The 18,118-nt window shown below is 42.7% G+C and overlaps 1 protein-coding gene across 2 annotated transcripts in view; it reads right to left on the reverse strand.

Moving 5' to 3' along the window:
- The window catches only part of macrod2 (mono-ADP ribosylhydrolase 2), a 916,639-nt gene that overhangs the window by 838,583 nt on the left and 59,938 nt on the right, over nt 1-18,118 (reverse strand). For both annotated transcript variants that reach the window (XM_068044311.1, XM_068044310.1), the window contains exon 4: nt 16,007-16,114. In XM_068044311.1, the coding sequence (XP_067900412.1) occupies nt 16,007-16,114 (108 nt within the window). The remainder of the gene's footprint in view (nt 1-16,006; nt 16,115-18,118) is intronic.

Below are 18,118 nucleotides of genomic sequence, written 5' to 3' on the forward strand. Positions count from 1 at the left end.
TTAATTTTCACATATCTCAATAATACCAACAGATCTTAGTTGCCTGTCGCAGCCCATCTGCTGCTGAAATCCTTATCGATGCCTGTCGAATATTCGAATGTTCGCCTGTTCGGCCTCCCACCTTGCATCCTCTGCAAACTTGAGCTCATTCAAAATTCAGTTGCCCACATCCGAGCTCTCACCAAGTCCTTGATGATCTCCATGGGCTCCCAGTCTGACAACGTCTGGGTTTTAAAAATTCTCATGCTTGTTTTCAAATTCCTCCATGGCCTGGGCCCTCCCGATCTCTGTAATCTCCCGCAGTCCCACAAACCTCCTGCAGATCTCTGCGCTCCTCCAATTCTGGCCTCTTGCACGTGCCCAGTTTTAAATTGCTAACCATTGGCAGCCATGCCTTCAGCTCCTCAGTCCCAAGATCTGGAATTTGCTCCCTAAAATTCTCCACCTCTCTACCACTCTCTCTTCCTTTGAGACGCTTCTTAAAACCTATTTCACTCTGTCCTACTATCTCCTTATTTGGCTCGGTATCAACATTTTGTTTGATAATTGGGACATTTTACTACATTAAGGGCGCTATTATAAGTGCAAGATGTTGGCTGATTTAGGACTTATCTACCAACTAAGTAACAGAACTAGGAAAGCCCTTTCTAAAAGTCCAATAACCACAAAATTCAACAGGACAAACCATTAGAGAACAGGAACACAAATAGGAGGATGTTTCCTAGGCTTCGAGGATTATTCGGGTTCGCGAGCAACATATGAACCACAGACTGCAGTTTGGACACCTCTATCCCACAGTGACAATTTGCTTTAAATGTGTTTTTGAAAATTTCTTCCAGCAAACTACCAATCATTCCTAGTCTATAAGCTGATCTGTTTTTGGGTCTGTTAGTGCTGTTCTGTAAACATGCATTCGAAGGTCAATCCTCCAACAAATCTTTGCGACAACATCTCAACTTAGTTGGGAGAATCAACACTAGATTACCTGGCTAGGGGCACACAAGATATATTTAAAATTAATCAATTAATATCAGTTATAACTGCAATTTTTGCGCAGCATATGTTCCAGGATAGCAATTTTAATATACAAACGAAACAGATTCTCAAACACAATTAGTCTGGACACACTTGTTACTGTTATAAGGCATCGGGCATTGATGTATGTTCTGCTGCCACAGCCCTATTGTGGAGAGTTCTGTCTGCTTCCCCCTCCAATTCTCAAAACTGAAGGTGGGATGAAGAGAGAAGAGAGGCTTAGCATTCCAGATTCAGAAGACCACCTGGGAACAGCACAGTGGCTAGCACCACGGCTAGCACCGCAGCCTCACAGCTCCAGAGACCCGGGTTCAGTTCTGGGTGCTGCCTGTGCGGAGTTTGCAAGTCCTCCCTGTGACCGCGTGGGTTTCAGCCGGGTACTCCGGTTTCCTCCCACAGCCAAAGACTTGCAGGTTGATAGGTAAATTGGCCATTGTAAATTGCCCCGAGTGTAGGTAGGAGAATTGAGGGAAGGTGGGGATGTGGTAGGGAATATGGGATTAATGTAGGTTAGTATAAATGGGTGGTTGATGGTCGGCACAGACATGGTGGGCCGAAGGGCCTGTTTCAGTGCTGTATCTCTCTATGACTCTATGACTAAAAGGTGCAGGAGGGAATACAAGGTTGGAGGAGGGTTGCAAAGGCCGTGGAGGTATTTGAGATTGTTCTTCTCATCTGTGGCTACTTCCTTCTCAGTCAGGATTCAAATATAATTCTCAAACTACAAAATCTTACCAGAGGCAAAAAGGAAACACACAAGTGATTGAATTACACACACCTTTCATCTGGTGATTTTTGGAACAACAGCTCGCCACTTCAACACATACCCTCACTTGAAACACATTCAGGTCTACAGCTAAAAGAGACATTAACCATGATGGCATTCACACAATCAATATTCCAAACAATTGGGTGAGCATTACCTTAGAAAGCTAAGCACAGTTATCAGAATAAAACGCTTAAGAATGTTAGGATCAGTTCTCTTTTGATCTTGAATATAAAAATAAAAATCGCCTGGATTTAAATTCTCAACCAGTACAACGCTGAACAATTTAATTTTTTTTAAAGTCTGTCGCAATTACCGAATATTTTCCACTTTACAAGTTATGTTACTGCGCATTCCAATGTCAGGTTTGGTATTGGTAAATTGTAATAAAATTCCTCTAACCCTGACAGCAACAGCAGCACAATAAAGTTCACATTGGAATGGTGATTTATTAGCATAACATTCTCAGTCTCTCACTCCTTAGCCTTCATTTTAAGCCTGCCACAATCCAGACTCATAAATGATGGGTCAAATTTTGGCGGCTAATTTTATGCTGTGGAACTTTACCCCTCTGAAAATGGACAAAAATCTGTCAAGATGCGACATTCACTCTAATTGTGATCAGAGTCTGGGCTGCATTTAAATCCGAAGCTCAATGCTGAAATTAATTGCAAACTGATATTCTCGTGCACTACCACCATTTAATTCTCCAAGTAACGAAGTAAATGCTCAGTGTAAATGAGAGAATTAATGAGTACTTCTGTCCCTACGCCACATTAACAAAATCAACGTGATCATTTTTCTTCCCCAAGAGGAAGAAGTGTGGGGGGGAGAGGGGGGGTGGTGTGGGGATAGTAACGTAGGGCCATCCAATAAATTAGTCATACTGTCTGTAGGGGTATTGTCCTTTTGAATGTAGCGTATTGGATTTTATTCCAGGTGTTCTTTGAAACCTTATTTAACATTCAACCAAGGCACCACAAACAGCAACGAGATAAATGAGCTGTTAAACAAATTAGGTGCTCAAATCCTAGGGAATGGCTTGAAACCATAACGGTCTGACTGAGTAATGAAAGTGCCGTCACGGAGCCAGGCTGACATTACATTCAAAGGACAAGCGCTTACAGGAGTTTTATAACAGGGTTGCCAACCTCAGTACAAAAGCCAAATGCTTCAGATTCCGGAAATCCGATATACAAACAGAAAAAGCTGGAAATACTCAGCAGGTCAGGCAGCATCTGTGGAGAGAGAAACAGTTATGTTTCTTGAAATGTTAACACTGTTTTTCTCTCCACAGATGCTGCCTCACCTGCTGAGTATTACCAGCTTTTTCTGTTTTTATTACCAACCTCAGTGCCTTCAGAAGAATGGGGAGAAAATAAACATCAAAAAATGTATTTTTAAAAAATCTGTTGTTTCTAAGAAGCAATTCCTCCAGGCAATTAACAGTGACCAATAATATATATATTTGATATTCATTTATGCATTCATAAGTGGAGGTTATTTTTCCTGTAAATTAATTTAAAAAGTTGCTTCAAGTGCATACAGACAAATTTATCAGTGCTCGCCATCATTAACCCTCTGAATCTGAAGGTAACTTCAGAATTTAGTGCAAGTGCAGATTAACACAGAAATCCTGAAGATGCATTCTGTCATTTGCTGCTCCGTAACAGGCTGTGCAGTGGACTTTCCCAACACCACAGCTAGTAACCAACGGAATCCTTTTTCCACTCCTAAGATGGTTGTTAGAAACCCCATATAAAGTTAAGGCACATTCAATGAGAGCAACCAGGATTTGGAATGGCAATCTGATTAATAACTACTGATGAACAATCAAACTGTCCCTCAAAAATTAGTGGAATGTTGCTAAACTTCTGCATTATGATCTATCACTAGATTTTTTAAAACTATATTGTTAATGTAAAAAAAAAATCACATGTTTGTTCATGCTATTTCAGCTTTTTCTTTATTCTTTCATGGGCTGTGGGCGTCGCTAGCAAGGCCGGCATTTGTTACCCATCCCTAATTGTCTTCAACAACTGAGCGGCAGCTTGGCCAGTTTAGAGGGCAGTTAAGCATCAACCACATTAATGTGGATTTGGAGTCACATGCAGGCCAGACCAGGTAAGGATGGCAGATTTCCTTCCCTAAAGAACATTACTGAACCAGCTGGGATTTTTATGACAATCGATGCCATGAAACGATTACTGAAACTAGCTTTTAACTCAGATTTTTATTAATTAATATTAAATTCCACCAGCTGCCATTTGGACCCATGTCCCTAGGGCATGAGCCTAGGCCTCTGGATTACTAGTGCAGTGACATTACCACAGCGCCACCATCTCCCCCATCAACTTTGACCTTAACCCCATGTGTTTGTCCCAATCTTCACATCGCTCTCTAATTTTTTTTTTTAAAAAGTAATTTGATTATTATTGCTTTACATTTCCTGGTTGTCTGTCTGTGAAAATTCTTTAATGTGACTGGGTGCTTAGACAGCCTGATGGCATCACCGCAGCTCCACGCTGGGAATCCCATTAAACTATGCTACAATCAATTGCAAAGCATGGGAGGTAAAGTTCTCGCCACAGTTATGGTAGATCTCTCAGCACAGCTTTCTTGAAGATCAGTGGCGAGCACCCTGGATTCGCCACTGTCCACAAATTACGGGTCATATACTTCACACCCTCAGACTGTACAACCACATTCAGTTAACTTCCAGCACTGTGTAAAAATGTCAAACCCAAGCCAGGAATTTTGGGCGTGTAAAACCTTTAATGAAAGTATTAATAGATTCAAAAGACAATTTGATAGATAAATGTAATGCTACTGCAAAATAAGTAACTTTGATCTTATAAAATTTTATTCAAACCCTTATTTTTTTGGCAACTGACATTTAAGCTCCTCAGAATAAAGTTAATGGGCCAGCTTTTGCAGTAACAGGGTATCTAATGGCATCTGCTGTTAGCCAGACTTGTTCCTGCATCCTTCAACTCAAAAAATGTTTGCTGAAAGCGTGAGCCAACGATGTCACAGCGAGGGAAACAAGGCATCTGGGACCTGAGTGAACAGGGAAAGCAGCAAGGTAACATGGGCGACTTACAGCTATAAGGAAAAGAAGCTCAATAATTTTCATCTTCGCTGTCTGAGGCGCATTATGCGCATCCTGGCAGGACAAAAATCACAAATGCGGCAGTCCTCTCAAAGTTAGAGCTCCCAAGTGTGTTGGTGCTAATCAAACAGAGGTGGCTTCGGTGGATCGGACACATCCACAGGATGGGAGATGGTCGCATACCCAAGGACCTTCTGTATAGTGAGGTAGCCATGGCCAGACAACCAGTGGGGCACCCAAAGCTCTGCTTCAAGAATGCCTGCAAGCATGACAGGAAGGCCCCAAGTGTCGACTATCGCACTTGGGAGACACTAGCTGGCAAAAGAGGGCAATGGCAACACAGCCTGTGGACTGGTGTGCACTACCACGCCGACCAGCTGCTACAGCAGCTTGGCAACAGGTGCCAATGTCAAAAACAACTCAGCATCACCTAGCAGCTTCACATGCAGCCCAGCACTTGTGGCAGAACCTGCCTCTCAAAGGTTGGCACGCACAGTCATCAGCAAAGGTGCACCAAGATACTCCACCTACATGGACTGTTTGCTGCATCTTTTGTAGATGGAAGAATGCCAAACATCTCCTTAACCAATGAAATTAATGGAGTAGGGAATAAACAGTGGAAGAACTGAAAAGGAAGAGGAATTAAAGTGGGTGAATTCAAATGTCCAATCAGGAACAGAAAGAGAAATAAAAAGGGGAAGATTGGATTGTGAGAGAGAAAAAAAAGTGATAGAAAGGAAAAGCAATAAAAATTTAAATTTTACAAGTTGACATTTTTAAAATCTCCAAAAAAAATTCAAAACCTGAAGGAATGGGACTCTACAGTTGTAATAGGTAAGTTACGATGCGAAGTTCATGAAAATGAATCACTTCCAAAAAAAAGAGTATTTGCATGCGTCTTGGTAGATGTTAACTTTCTGTAGTGAGTTTAATGGACAAATACAGCAGATTCCTGTAAATAAAATGGAGTGATAAAGGAGAGATGTCATTTATGCGAAGCTAAGGGTGCAGCGGCGCAAATTGGACAACTTTTGGATATTCCCAATTAACCATGGATAAGCTCCTCGCCTAAATTTGCTGTACCATTTACCCAAAAATAATGGCGAGCGCCACTAGCCTTGCCATCATTTTGATGGCAAATTTTAAAAAAAATTTATTTAGAGATACAGCACTGAAACAGGCCCTTCGGCCCACTGAGTCTGTGCCGACCATTGACCACCCATTTATACTAATCCTACATTCCTACCACATCCCGACAATTCCCCTACCACCTACCTACACTAGGGGCAATTTATAATGGCCAATTTACCTATCAACCTGCAAGTCTTTGGCTGTGGGAGGAAACCGGAGCACCCGGCGGAAACCCACGCGGTCACAGGGAGAACTCGCAAACTCCGCACAGGCAGTACCCAGAACTGAACCCGGGTCACAGGAGCTGTGAGGCTGCGGTGCTAACCACTGCGCCACCCCGAATTCTGCCCAGTCTCTCCATACTGACCACTTCACAGCAACAAAGTGAGCTGTAGCAGCAGACTGAAAGCAGGCAAACTAGAGAGGTACCGCATGGCATCAGGGAAATTAATCAGACAAAAATACTAGTCTGCAGGAGACAGACATTTCAAGTGAATTTGTTAAGATGCTTTGTGGGAATCTCCTGCAGAGATTGGAACACTTCATAGGGTGCTATATGATCCGACAAAGCATGTTAATTGTTATGTCACTTTGGGAAAATGCCATGATATAAATACAAAAGGAAAATACTGCGGATGCTGGAAATATTGTGCAGGTCTGGCAGCATCCCGAGAAACAGTTGAACGTTTCAGGTCAATGACCTTTCAACGTATAGATAATCCAGATGTTTGCACATGAGAACCCCAAATGCTCATAGCAAAAATCTACAGAAATTGCAACAGATTAGAACCCATTGTCTGGAAAAGGCTGATAAAACTGCTTTTTATATCTTCAAAGCTCTGCAAGCTTCCAAATTTGCTGCTAGTTTTTTTTCCAGAAAGTATTCTGATCAATCTTTGTGAAAAAGGTGATATATTGCCACCTGGAGGTCAGCATCCATAACTTCATGCAGATTCAAAGTTCAGGTGAACCTCAGTAATGTCACCATCTCAAATCAAGAGTCAAACTCAAAAGAAAATCAAGAGATTTGGTACATAAATCACAAGTTGCTATTTTTTCCCCCAAAAGATAAACCAATATAGGTTGATAGTTGGTTTATAAACCTCATTAGTGGCTTATTTAATCTCCAACAGGTCTTTACAAAACTAAATTTTACTGCATCTGAAAACGCTTTACAAAAAAATTAATTTAAAAAAGCCTACCTGTTATCACCATGTTGGGAAAGGGAGGCAAAGTATGGTCCATGCTGGTGTTTATGCTCCACATGAGCCTCCTCCCACCCCTCTTCATCTCATCCTATCAGCATAACCTTCTATTCCTTTCTCCCTCATGAATTTATCTAACTTCCCCTTAAATGCATCTATGCTATCCGCCTCAACTACTCCTTGTTGTAATGAGTTCCACATTCTAAACACTCTCTCGGTAGAAATGTTTCTCCTGCATTCCCTATTGGTTTTATTAGGGACTATCTTATATGTATGGCCCCCAGTGGAAACATCTTCGCTATGTCTAGCCTATCAAACCTTTTCATAATCTAGAACATCTTTATCAGGTCACGCCTCAGCCTTCTCTTTTTGAGAGAAAAATAAAGAGTGCCAACCTGTTTAATATTCCCTGAAAGATACAACCTCTCAGTTCTGGCATAATCCCAGTAAATCTTTTTGCAACTTTTCCAGTGCCTCTGTACCCTTTTTATAATATGGAGTCCAGAACTGAACCTCATACTTAATATGCTTCCCAAATACTTAATGAATCACAGTTTGATATTTATGTGCATTATATTCATTCAAAGAGAAATACAGGTGGGAGTATTTTCTGTAGAAAACACTCTCCATTTCTACCCATATTATATAACCACAAATGTCTACTGAATCTAATGTTTTCAGGAGGCAATGGTATGTCTTTATCTGGACAACAGTTTTTCCTTTGTCTCTTCTTGTAATTGTATCTTTTTCATGGCCTTTCGGGAGCACTTCGATCTAAAGTACCCTCCAGACTTGATTTTAGCAATTTCTTAAAAGGGGAACTGGTTTCTGTGAAAAAAAAGCTAAATTTACTTCATAAGCTGGGAAAAAGTTTTGGCCTTTTTCCTAATGAAAAGATCCAATAGTTTAAATACCCAATGACATTCTCCCAAAAACTAAGGAAAGTATTCATTGCATTCAAGACATTTTTAGCTCTAAACATTGGGCTGAATTTTATCTGGCTGGCAGCCCACACTCGCAGGCTTTACTCCGCGGACTGCTGCGCTATTAAATGCAGCAGCTCATTTACATGGCCAGGGCGGACCACCCAAGCTCTAAAGTAGAATTTAAATTTTAAAGGGACTTCTGAATAAAATAAAATTTACTGATCGAGACCCTCTCCCACCAGCCCCAACAACCCATACATTTAATTCCCTGCCCTCGCCTCCCTGCAAAATACTTAGGTTGTATACCTGACCTGTCCCCTCCCCCCATCCCCCAAAAGTTTAGAATCTCTTACCTGCAACCGTTTCGCTCCATCCCCTGGACCAATCAGGTTAGTTTGACCCCGCCACATGCACCCCCCCCCCCACCACTGAAATACATCCCTGCTACCCCTCCCCATCAGTGTCCCGCATCGGATCTTCAAATGGGCCGGGCCTTCCCGGCGTCGAGGCCCTTGGCAGACCTCCCCTGGAGGCATTTTCGGGCCCCTCAACCCCCCCACCCCTGACGTAGGGAGGCCTGTAAAATCCATCACGTTATCTATCTCAAGCGACAAATATATCATTCTAACAGTGGCACACAATTCAGACATGTGAATCTGCCCATGAAATAAAACAAGTCATGGAATTACAGCCAGCCCAAGTGTCAAGAATTTCTAAAAGAATCATCCATTCAATCCTGCTACCAGCAAAGATAATGAGATTCCATAAAATTAGGAGACCTGTACTCGAAGAATCTTTTAACACTTTTAAAAAGAGAAATTAAATAGTAACTTCAAAAGGAATGTTAAAAGCTGTGGCAGCAGTATGCAGCAAAGCAGGATTAGACTGGGTGGCTTGTTGAGAAAAACACCCTGGGCCAAATGGTACTGCTGTTTTTATATGCTGTAACATTCGATGATTTTGTTTAGCTTATTAAGATACAACCACAGTGGTACTTCACATAACAAACACCCTTTTGTTTACACCGCTAAGCGCATTGCACTTTTGAACTACAAGAAAGCCCCCAGCGATTTAACATCCGCAGCACTTAAAGCAGCCAGAAGTACTGCACAAAGAACAGCTAGGCGTTGCGCAAACGACTACTGGCAACACCTATGCAGTCATATTCAGCTGGCCTCAGACACCGGAAACATCAGAGGAATGTATGATGGCATGAAGAGAGCTCTTGGGCCAACCATCAAGAAGATCACCCCCCTCAAATCTAAATCGGGGGACATAATCACTGACCAACGCAAACAGATGGACCGCTGGGTTGAGCACTACCTAGAACTGTACTCCAGGGAGAATGCTGTCACTGAGACTGCCCTCAATGCAGCCCAGCCTCTACCAGTCATGGATGAGCTGGACATACAGCCAACCAAATCGGAACTCAGTGATGCCATTGATTCCCTAGCCAGCGGAAAAGCCCCTGGGAAGGACAGCATTACCCCTGAAATAATCAAGAGTGCCAAGCCTGCTATACTCTCAGCACTACATGAACTGCTATGCCTGTGCTGGGACGAGGGAGCAGTACCCCAGGACATGCGCGATGCCAACATCATCACCCTCTATAAAAACAAAGGTGACCGCGGTGACTGCAACAACTACCGTGGAATCTCCCTGCTCAGCATAGTGGGGAAAGTCTTTGCTCGAGTCGCTCTGAACAGGCTCCAGAAGCTGGCCGAGCGTGTCTACCCTGAGGCACAGTGTGGCTTTCGTGCAGAGAGATCGACTATTGACATGCTGTTCTCCCTTCGTCAGATACAGGAGAAATGCCGTGAACAACAGATGCCCCTCTACATTGCTTTCATTGATCTCACCAAAGCCTTTGACCTCGTCAGCAGACGTGGTCTCTTCAGACTACTAGAAAAGATCGGATGTCCACCAAAGCTACTAAGTATCATCACCTCATTCCATGACAATATGAAAGGCACAATTCAACATGGTGGCTCCTCATCAGAGCCCTTTCCTATCCTGAGTGGTGTGAAACAGGGCTGTGTTCTCGCACCCACACTTTTTGGGATTTTCTTCTCCCTGCTGCTTTCACATGCGTTCAAATCCTCTGAAGAAGGAATTTTCCTCCACACAAGATCAGGGGGCAGGTTGTTCAACCTTGCCCGTCTAAGAGCGAAGTCCAAAGTACGGAAAGCCCTCATCAGAGAACTCCTCTTTGCTGACGATGCTGCTTTAACATCTCACACTGAAGAATGCCTGCAGAGTCTCATCGACAGGTTTGCGTCTGCCTGCAATGAATTTGGCCTAACCATCAGCCTCAAGAAAACGAACATCATGGGGCAGGATGTCAGAAATGCTCCATCCATCAATATTGGCGACCACGCTCTGGAAGTGGTTCAAGAGTTCATCTACCTAGGCTCAACTATCACCAGTAACCTGTCTCTAGATGCAGAAATCAACAAGCGCATGGGTAAGGCTTCCACTGCTATGTTCAGACTGGCCAAGAGAGTGTGGGAAAATGGCGCACTGACACGGAACACAAAAGTCCGAGTGTATCAGGCCTGTGTCCTCAGTACCTTGCTCTACGGCAGCGAGGCCTGGACAACGTATGCCAGCCAAGAGCGACGTCTCAATTCATTCCATCTTCGCTGCCTTCGGAGAATACTTGGCATCAGGTGGCAGGACTATATCTCCAACACAGAAGTCCTTGAAGCGGCCAACATCCCCAGCTTATACACACTACTGAGTCAGCGGCGCTTGAGATGGCTTGGCCATGTGAGCCGCATGGAAGATGGCAGGATCCCCAAAGACACATTGTACAGCGAGCTCGCCACTGGTATCAGACCCACCGGCCGTCCATGTCTCCGTTATAAAGACGTCTGCAAACGCGACATGAAATCGTGTGACATTGATCACAAGTCGTGGGAGTCAGTTGCCAGCATTTGCCAGAGCTGGCGGGCAGCCATAAAGACAGGGCTAAATTGTGGCGAGTCGAAGAGACTTAGTAGTTGGCAGGAAAAAAGACAGAGGCGCAAGGGGAGAGCCAACTGTGCAACAGCCCCAACAAACAAATTTCTCTGCAGCACCTGTGGAAGAGCCTGTCACTCCAGAATTGGCCTTTATAGCCACTCCAAGCGCTGCTTCACAAACCACTGACCACCTCCAGGCGCGTATCCATTGTCTCTCGAGATAAGGAGGCCCAAAAGAAGAACATTCGATGATTTTGTTTAGCTTATTAAGATACAACCACAGTGGTACTTCACATAACAAACACCCTTTTGTTTACAAGGCAGTTAGTTATGCTCACTTTATTGCTTTATCTTGTGTTGTTGAAGTGCTTATACCACCATACTACAAGGCACAAAGCACCTTAAAATGTAAGGCAAGGAAAATTAGATGCTACTGGAATCCGAAAATTACATGGTAGTGTGGTATAAATTCACTCCTCATTGAAGGATTTCCTCACACTGAGCCAGAATTGCTCAACCTTTGTTTAAAATCAGTCATACGTCTGAATTCATTTCCAGTTGTTACAAAAATGCAGATTCCTAACTCGGTGATTAATTTTGCTGCCAAAGAAATAGATCAGTCATCAGTGAAATCACTTGATAGGCTGTCAGAGCTACGTCACATTAGAATTCATCCTTTCTGCACCTGTTCATTAAGAGCAAAGGTTCATTCTAACTTCAAGGATTGATTGCAAGCTTACATTACAATGATGTATTCACAATCTCATAAGTGGACCTCATTATAATGAGTTTCTGAATGGCAAACTGGAGAAAAATAACACCTAATGTATTCCAGTACACACAGAAGATTGCTACCTTGATCTTTTAGAGCACAAAATGAAAGTTTTATGTACAAAGGAAGTTGGGTACTGAAAGGAAAATGTGAAACAACAACTGGCCTCACCAAAGATAAACTGGAACAAAAACTTCATACTTTTTCCAAAAACTTTATTAGTCATTCAGCAAAATCCTGGAACTCCCTTCCTAACAGCACTGTTGGTGTACCTACCCGACACGGACTGCAACGGTTCAAGAAGGCAACTCATCACCACCTTCGCTAGGGCAATTAGGGATGGGCAATAAATGCTGGCCTAGACAAAGACGCCCACATCCCACGAACAAAATTAAAAGAACAATGCTGCCTCATTCACTTGTGGCATGCCAAACTGACAAATAGACCAAAAAGTCAGAATAGCATGGAGTTCCTGCTTTAAAAAAAATTGTCAGGTTAATCTTCCATTCAAGTCTTTGTATTGAAGCATGATAAATCTCAAACATGCAATATTTGTTTTGACCAAGCTTTTATCAATAAAACAGAAATTAGCAGTCAACCACACATCTATTTCTAACAAATCCACTCCAGTAAGACTTCTATGACCATTGTCAAGACTATCAATATTAACTGCCAGTAGTTAATTGTTATATCTAAACTCCACTATAAAAAGCTATTGTAATTTGTCACTTCCAAATGTCAACGTACTTCAAGACTAACTTGCAAAATTATGGGGAAAAAGCTGGTGTGCAGGACTAAATTGGACAGCTCTTTCAAAGAGCTGGCACAGACATGATGAGCCGAGTGGCCTCCTCCTGTGCTGCAAGATCTCTGAATAAGCAGAACTGTAACAGCAGCTCACAAAAAGTAGCAGCTCATGAAACGTTTTTGCCTTAAGCCTTCTTGCAACCACTGGTGGAAGAAAGTAATATCTGATTGATCAGTTTGGATAGACTCCAGTCTCACCCTCAAACCAACCTAAAGGCTGCCTACAGCTTTTCGTGTTGCTCTCCAGCTGATTTGCTCCATCAATCCCCAATCTCAATAGACGAGATAATGGGTAGAAACTTGGACATGGCCAGACAGTGGAGGTACTGGCATAGTTTTCAACTTAAAGAGGTAGCAACAACTTTTGTCTCTTGGAACTATTGCATCCACACCAATAACAGCTCTCCATGCAAGAGTTGGTCAGGGCAAGGAGCTGTGCAGGAGGAGGGTGGCAGTAAGAATTAAGAGGGAATGAAAGAGAGGGTGTGCAAGGGGCTAACATAAACCATAAGGGGCAGGAAAGTACTGGGATGTGGAGCGCCGGCAGGCAAAGCAGTAGAGGGAGGGAGAGTGAGGAAGAAGGATGGGAAAAGGACAGGGAGGTTGGCTTCAGTTAGGTAAGGTGATGCTGAGTTAGGGGTGGGGGAAAGAGGAGAAGACCCATTCAGTTGAGATTTGTGGGCTGAAATCATCAAAAGGTTAAACCTTGCGGGAAATAGTCTATTGTTTGGCTGCGGGGTAGGTTCGAATCAGCTAAGGAATGCTTGGTAAGTGCAGGGCAGACTGGTTAACTATACATGCTCAGTGCCAAGTATTGGGGAGGATTAGAATAATATTTCTACTTTGTCAGTGGCGGAAATAGGATGTAGTTGCTCTTAATTTACAGTAGAGAAGAACCATTGGGGGAAAGGTCTAGGTCAAATTTCTATACTCAAAGGGCAGGCAGAGGAAGGAGTTCTGGTTCATTACGAGAAATTCCATTCATTGAGGTTTGGGATTAGAATTAGCTTTCCTCCCCTTGGCTGTAATTTTCTGCTCAGTATGAGGAGGATGGTTGTGGTTTCCTAAGATTCTGCTCATTGGGGTTTTGGATCGGGATTAGGATTGGGGTTTTGTTTTATGTTTCTGGTTCTTTGAAGTCTCTGCGGGAAACTAAACGCGGATTTGTAATACCAAATGGAATTTGCTCAGTGAGAAACTCTTGCTGTTCCAGTTCTGGATTGTGTGCTCTGTGGCAGGGAGCAAGGAGAGGTATTTCAGCTGCGTTCTGTCTTATTATTTCATTTAGCAGTTTGCTGCTCAGTTTGTCAGGGCAAGAGGAGGGGGTGAGGTTGATTAGTTCCTGGTGCAATTTTTCTGAGTTGGGAACACGGGTCACCTTAGTTCTTCTTCCGGTCCAGCATGAGATATTTGTGCTTGTGGCTTCCCTTTCAGATGAACAGCTGATTTCCGTTAACAGCATTTGTGACTTCGTTTTCCAGACAGCATCGGAAAGGGACACTCCAACCCTGGAGCAGCGGAGAGGCTTTTTTTTCCTGAATTTATTCATTCACGGGATGTTAGTACCACAAGCAATATCAGCATTTAATGCCCATTCCTAATTATCCTCAAGTAGGTGGTGGTGAGCTGCCTTCTTGAACCGCTGCAATATGTATGGTGAAGTACTCCCACAGTGTTAAGAGTTTCAGGATTTTGATTCAGCAATAAGGAAGGAACTTCGATACATTTCCAAGTCAGGATGGTGTGCGACTTTGGAGGGCAACTTGCAGGTGGTGATTTTCTCATGTGCCTGCTGCCCTTTTTCTTCCAGGCGGTAGACTTTGCGGGTTTGGAAGGTGCTATCAAAGGAGGCAAGTTGCTGTGATGTACCTTGTAGATGGTGCACACTGCTGCCACGATGTGCTGGTGGTAGAGGGAGTGAATTTTTATGGCGATGGATGGGGTGTCAAATGGGCTGCTTTGTCCTGAACGGTATTACGCTTCTTGAGCGCTGTTGGAGTTGCGCTCATCCAGGCAAGTGAAGAGAATTCCATCAGACTCCTCAATTGTCCCTTGCAGGTGGTGGACAGGCTTTGGGGAGTCAGGAGGTGGGTCACTTGCCACAGAATTCCCAGCCTCTCCACGCTGGGAAATCAACTTTATGCTACAAAGGGCCGTTTGTCAGGCAGCAGTTGCTCTTTCAGCACTCACTTGCGTGTGCTTTACAGTACTGAACGTTTGCCAGTTTCTGGGAGCTTTCAGTGATAAATGTTTGATGAAGTACAGAGTTTAGTGCTGTCACACAACGTTAGATTGACAACAATGCGGGCGCAACCTGTCAAGTAATGTTAGGTTTTCAATGCAATCTACTGGCGCAGTATCTTTGAAATCTCAAAGCCACTTACTTTAATATCTAATGGACATACAATCTTTATACAGTACAGTTTGAAACAACATTCTTGTAACTGGCACTAGACACAATGAGAAAAGCAGTTTGCTCTTGATTTGCAAATTAATCCCTCAAACAAGATGGAAGTCAGGTCTGCAAGAAATCTAGTTTTATACCAAACACAAAATGATGGATCTAGGCCAAATCCAGTGCCACAAACCCAAACAACAAGTATCTCTTCGGATGGCACCACTAAGGGAAAAAAAGGACTGCCTGTAAGGGACAATTATAATTTTTTTTCCCATAGGTGTTAGTGATACAGCAGGCCTACAGGGATGTCAGTGCAGCAATGTACGGTTAACTTTCCCATTTTAAAGAAAACATTTTTCCATTTCATCAAGTTGGTGTTTTATAATCAGGCAGTGAGGACCACAGCTCCTTTTACTGAACCCTCACCTGCACTCATGCCTGTGATGAGCTACCTCCCTAAAAATATGAAGTAAATGAACAAATCATACACGATAGTGCACTTGGCACAACTGCTTTTGCATTAGAGTGCAATGTCCACCTTTTGCAGTAGTTTGGTCAGAATACATTGTGCACATTTGAACACCGATTATCACCTTCCTATCTGACTAATGAAGTATATGATTTTGCAACATGAATATATTTGGTACAGATCTTTGAGTAGTTGGGTAAAGAAATCAAACGCAGTATAGTTTAGTACTGACAAGTCATTCATGAGCCAAATACAGAATACTATTAGATAGAGCACCTGGTAAAATGTCTTAGAAATTATTATATAACAAATCCATCTCACTAAGCAGATTGGCTTGCTTCAGAATCACAGATTTACCCAATGCCCAACAATTTTTCTCTCACAATCACCATCTCTTATTAGCTTTTAATGGAAGTACCAACCTGCATTTACGACCGCATCAATTTTAAGCTTTGTTATGTCGCCTCGATAGAGTGAAACATTTTCGTTCAGCTTGGGGGTCTTATCAGCCGGGACCTCCTCTTCTTCACCTGCAACATGGAATCGAGTAACTCATCAGCAACGTTTCCATCTATTCAAGGGAAGAGCACATCAAAAGGCAAACACCTAAAGAAGCAACAAAACTGCAATGGTTAGAATGTGGAACTCGCAACCACAGGAAGTAGTTGAGCCAAATAGCTTAGATACTTTCAAAAGGAAACTAGACCAGTAAGCGAAAGAAAAGGGAACAGAAAGATATGATGAAAGACTGAGATGAGGCAGATGGAATGGGAGGAGACTCGTGTGAAGTATAAACATCAGCACAGACTAGTTGGGCTGAATGGCCTGTTTCTGTGCTGTATACTTTATGTAATATAACAAATGAAGGTTAGTAAATATGGTTACGGTTTTCATTTCCTACCTCTAAGGGTACACATTCCCATACCAACAGCAACACATGTTCAAATCTGTAACCTGATGGTACAAACTGGACTGTACTACTTCGTCTGCAGTCTAATTTCAACCATCCAAAATTAGTTTTCCTTAGTAACTTTCTTGCCTTCCCTTCCTTAGGGTTCCAATTTTTTCTGGTGTACAGTCCCACAGCCAATGACAAACCTCTAGTGTCTGACTCCAGTGATGATTAATCACATGTGAACCCAGATGATGATTCTGTGCAGCCTACTTCCTGGTGGTGCACATTATACCCAAGCCTGATCCTGGTCTCACTCAACGTCTACACACACACGCACACACTTACTTTCCAATCTATCAACAGGATAGTGGCTGATCTTGGCTGATTTTACCCTCAAGCCTGGAGGCAGGGGAAGGGCTTAATGCCAATTGTAGAATCCAACTATTTACCTTGACTGATGCCAGCTAGCTCAACAGCAACATGAATCAAACTTGGTTGATTCAGCTCATCAACTAGATCATTGGGAAAGCTCATTTTGGATCATCACTGCTTGATTGGATGTTTTTTAGATTTGACCATCGCATCAACTTACTTAATTGTCAAACACTGACTAGTTTAGTCAAATGCACTTGTGAACATGAGGTATGGTAGCATTGTCGATCTGTTACTGGACTAGTAATCTAGAGATCTGGACTAATGTTCCAGAGTCATGAGTTCAAATCCCACCACGGCAGCTGGTGAAGTTAAATTCAATTAAATAAATCTGGAATAAAAAGTTACGATCAGCAATGGTGACCACAAAACTACCAGACGTCATAAACTCTAATCTGGTTCATTATGTCTTTCAGGGAAGGAAATCTGTTATCCTTATCCGATCTGGCCCATATGCACTCCAGACCCATAGCAATGTGGTCGACTATTAACAAGCCACTCCGTTGTCTTCTCGAAGATGGCTCACCATCACCTTCTCAAGGGCAATCAGGGATGGACAATAAATGTTGGCTTTGCCAGCAATAAACGCATTCCATGAATGAATAAATTTCTTTTAAATCCTGTTAGCAAAACCAATAGGTACCAAATTTCCAGAAATTCCATCAGTTTTAGCCCTGTGATGATGTCTTTATGGTCGCTTAGTCTAGTCTGAACATAAAACTACATCAGCGAGTGCTAAGCAGCAGCTCACAGTGTGGGTTTAAGAACTTAGTAAAAAGACAGCTTGAGAGGACAGAGTGAACAACTGTTCACAAATTGATCTTTGAAGTGTTGATCAGCACTGAGCAGCAGTAGACGAAAGGAAACTGCATTTAACTATTAGCTTTAGTAATCATTTCGGCTATTGTAGCAAAAATCTACTGCAATTTGTTATCAGGCATAACAGTTGACAGAGGAAGTGTAAGGCTTAAAAAAAACATGCTGAGCCATCAATGTATTTAGAACTTGGGGGGAAAAAGGGTAAATTTTCTGCGAAAAGGTAAAATAGCAGCCGACTTACCACGCTTCCCCCTACCCTCCCAAAGCCGATTCTACCATTTAACGGTTGATCTGTGACCTAACTCCATATCCCTTAAAACTTTCGGTTAACAAAAATAACTATGCAATTTCAAATTTTAAAAGAGTAGGAAATTTTAAGTATCATTAA

This window comes from Heterodontus francisci, chromosome 13 (assembly GCF_036365525.1).
Source record: "Heterodontus francisci isolate sHetFra1 chromosome 13, sHetFra1.hap1, whole genome shotgun sequence".
Classification (NCBI taxonomy): domain Eukaryota; kingdom Metazoa; phylum Chordata; class Chondrichthyes; order Heterodontiformes; family Heterodontidae; genus Heterodontus; species Heterodontus francisci.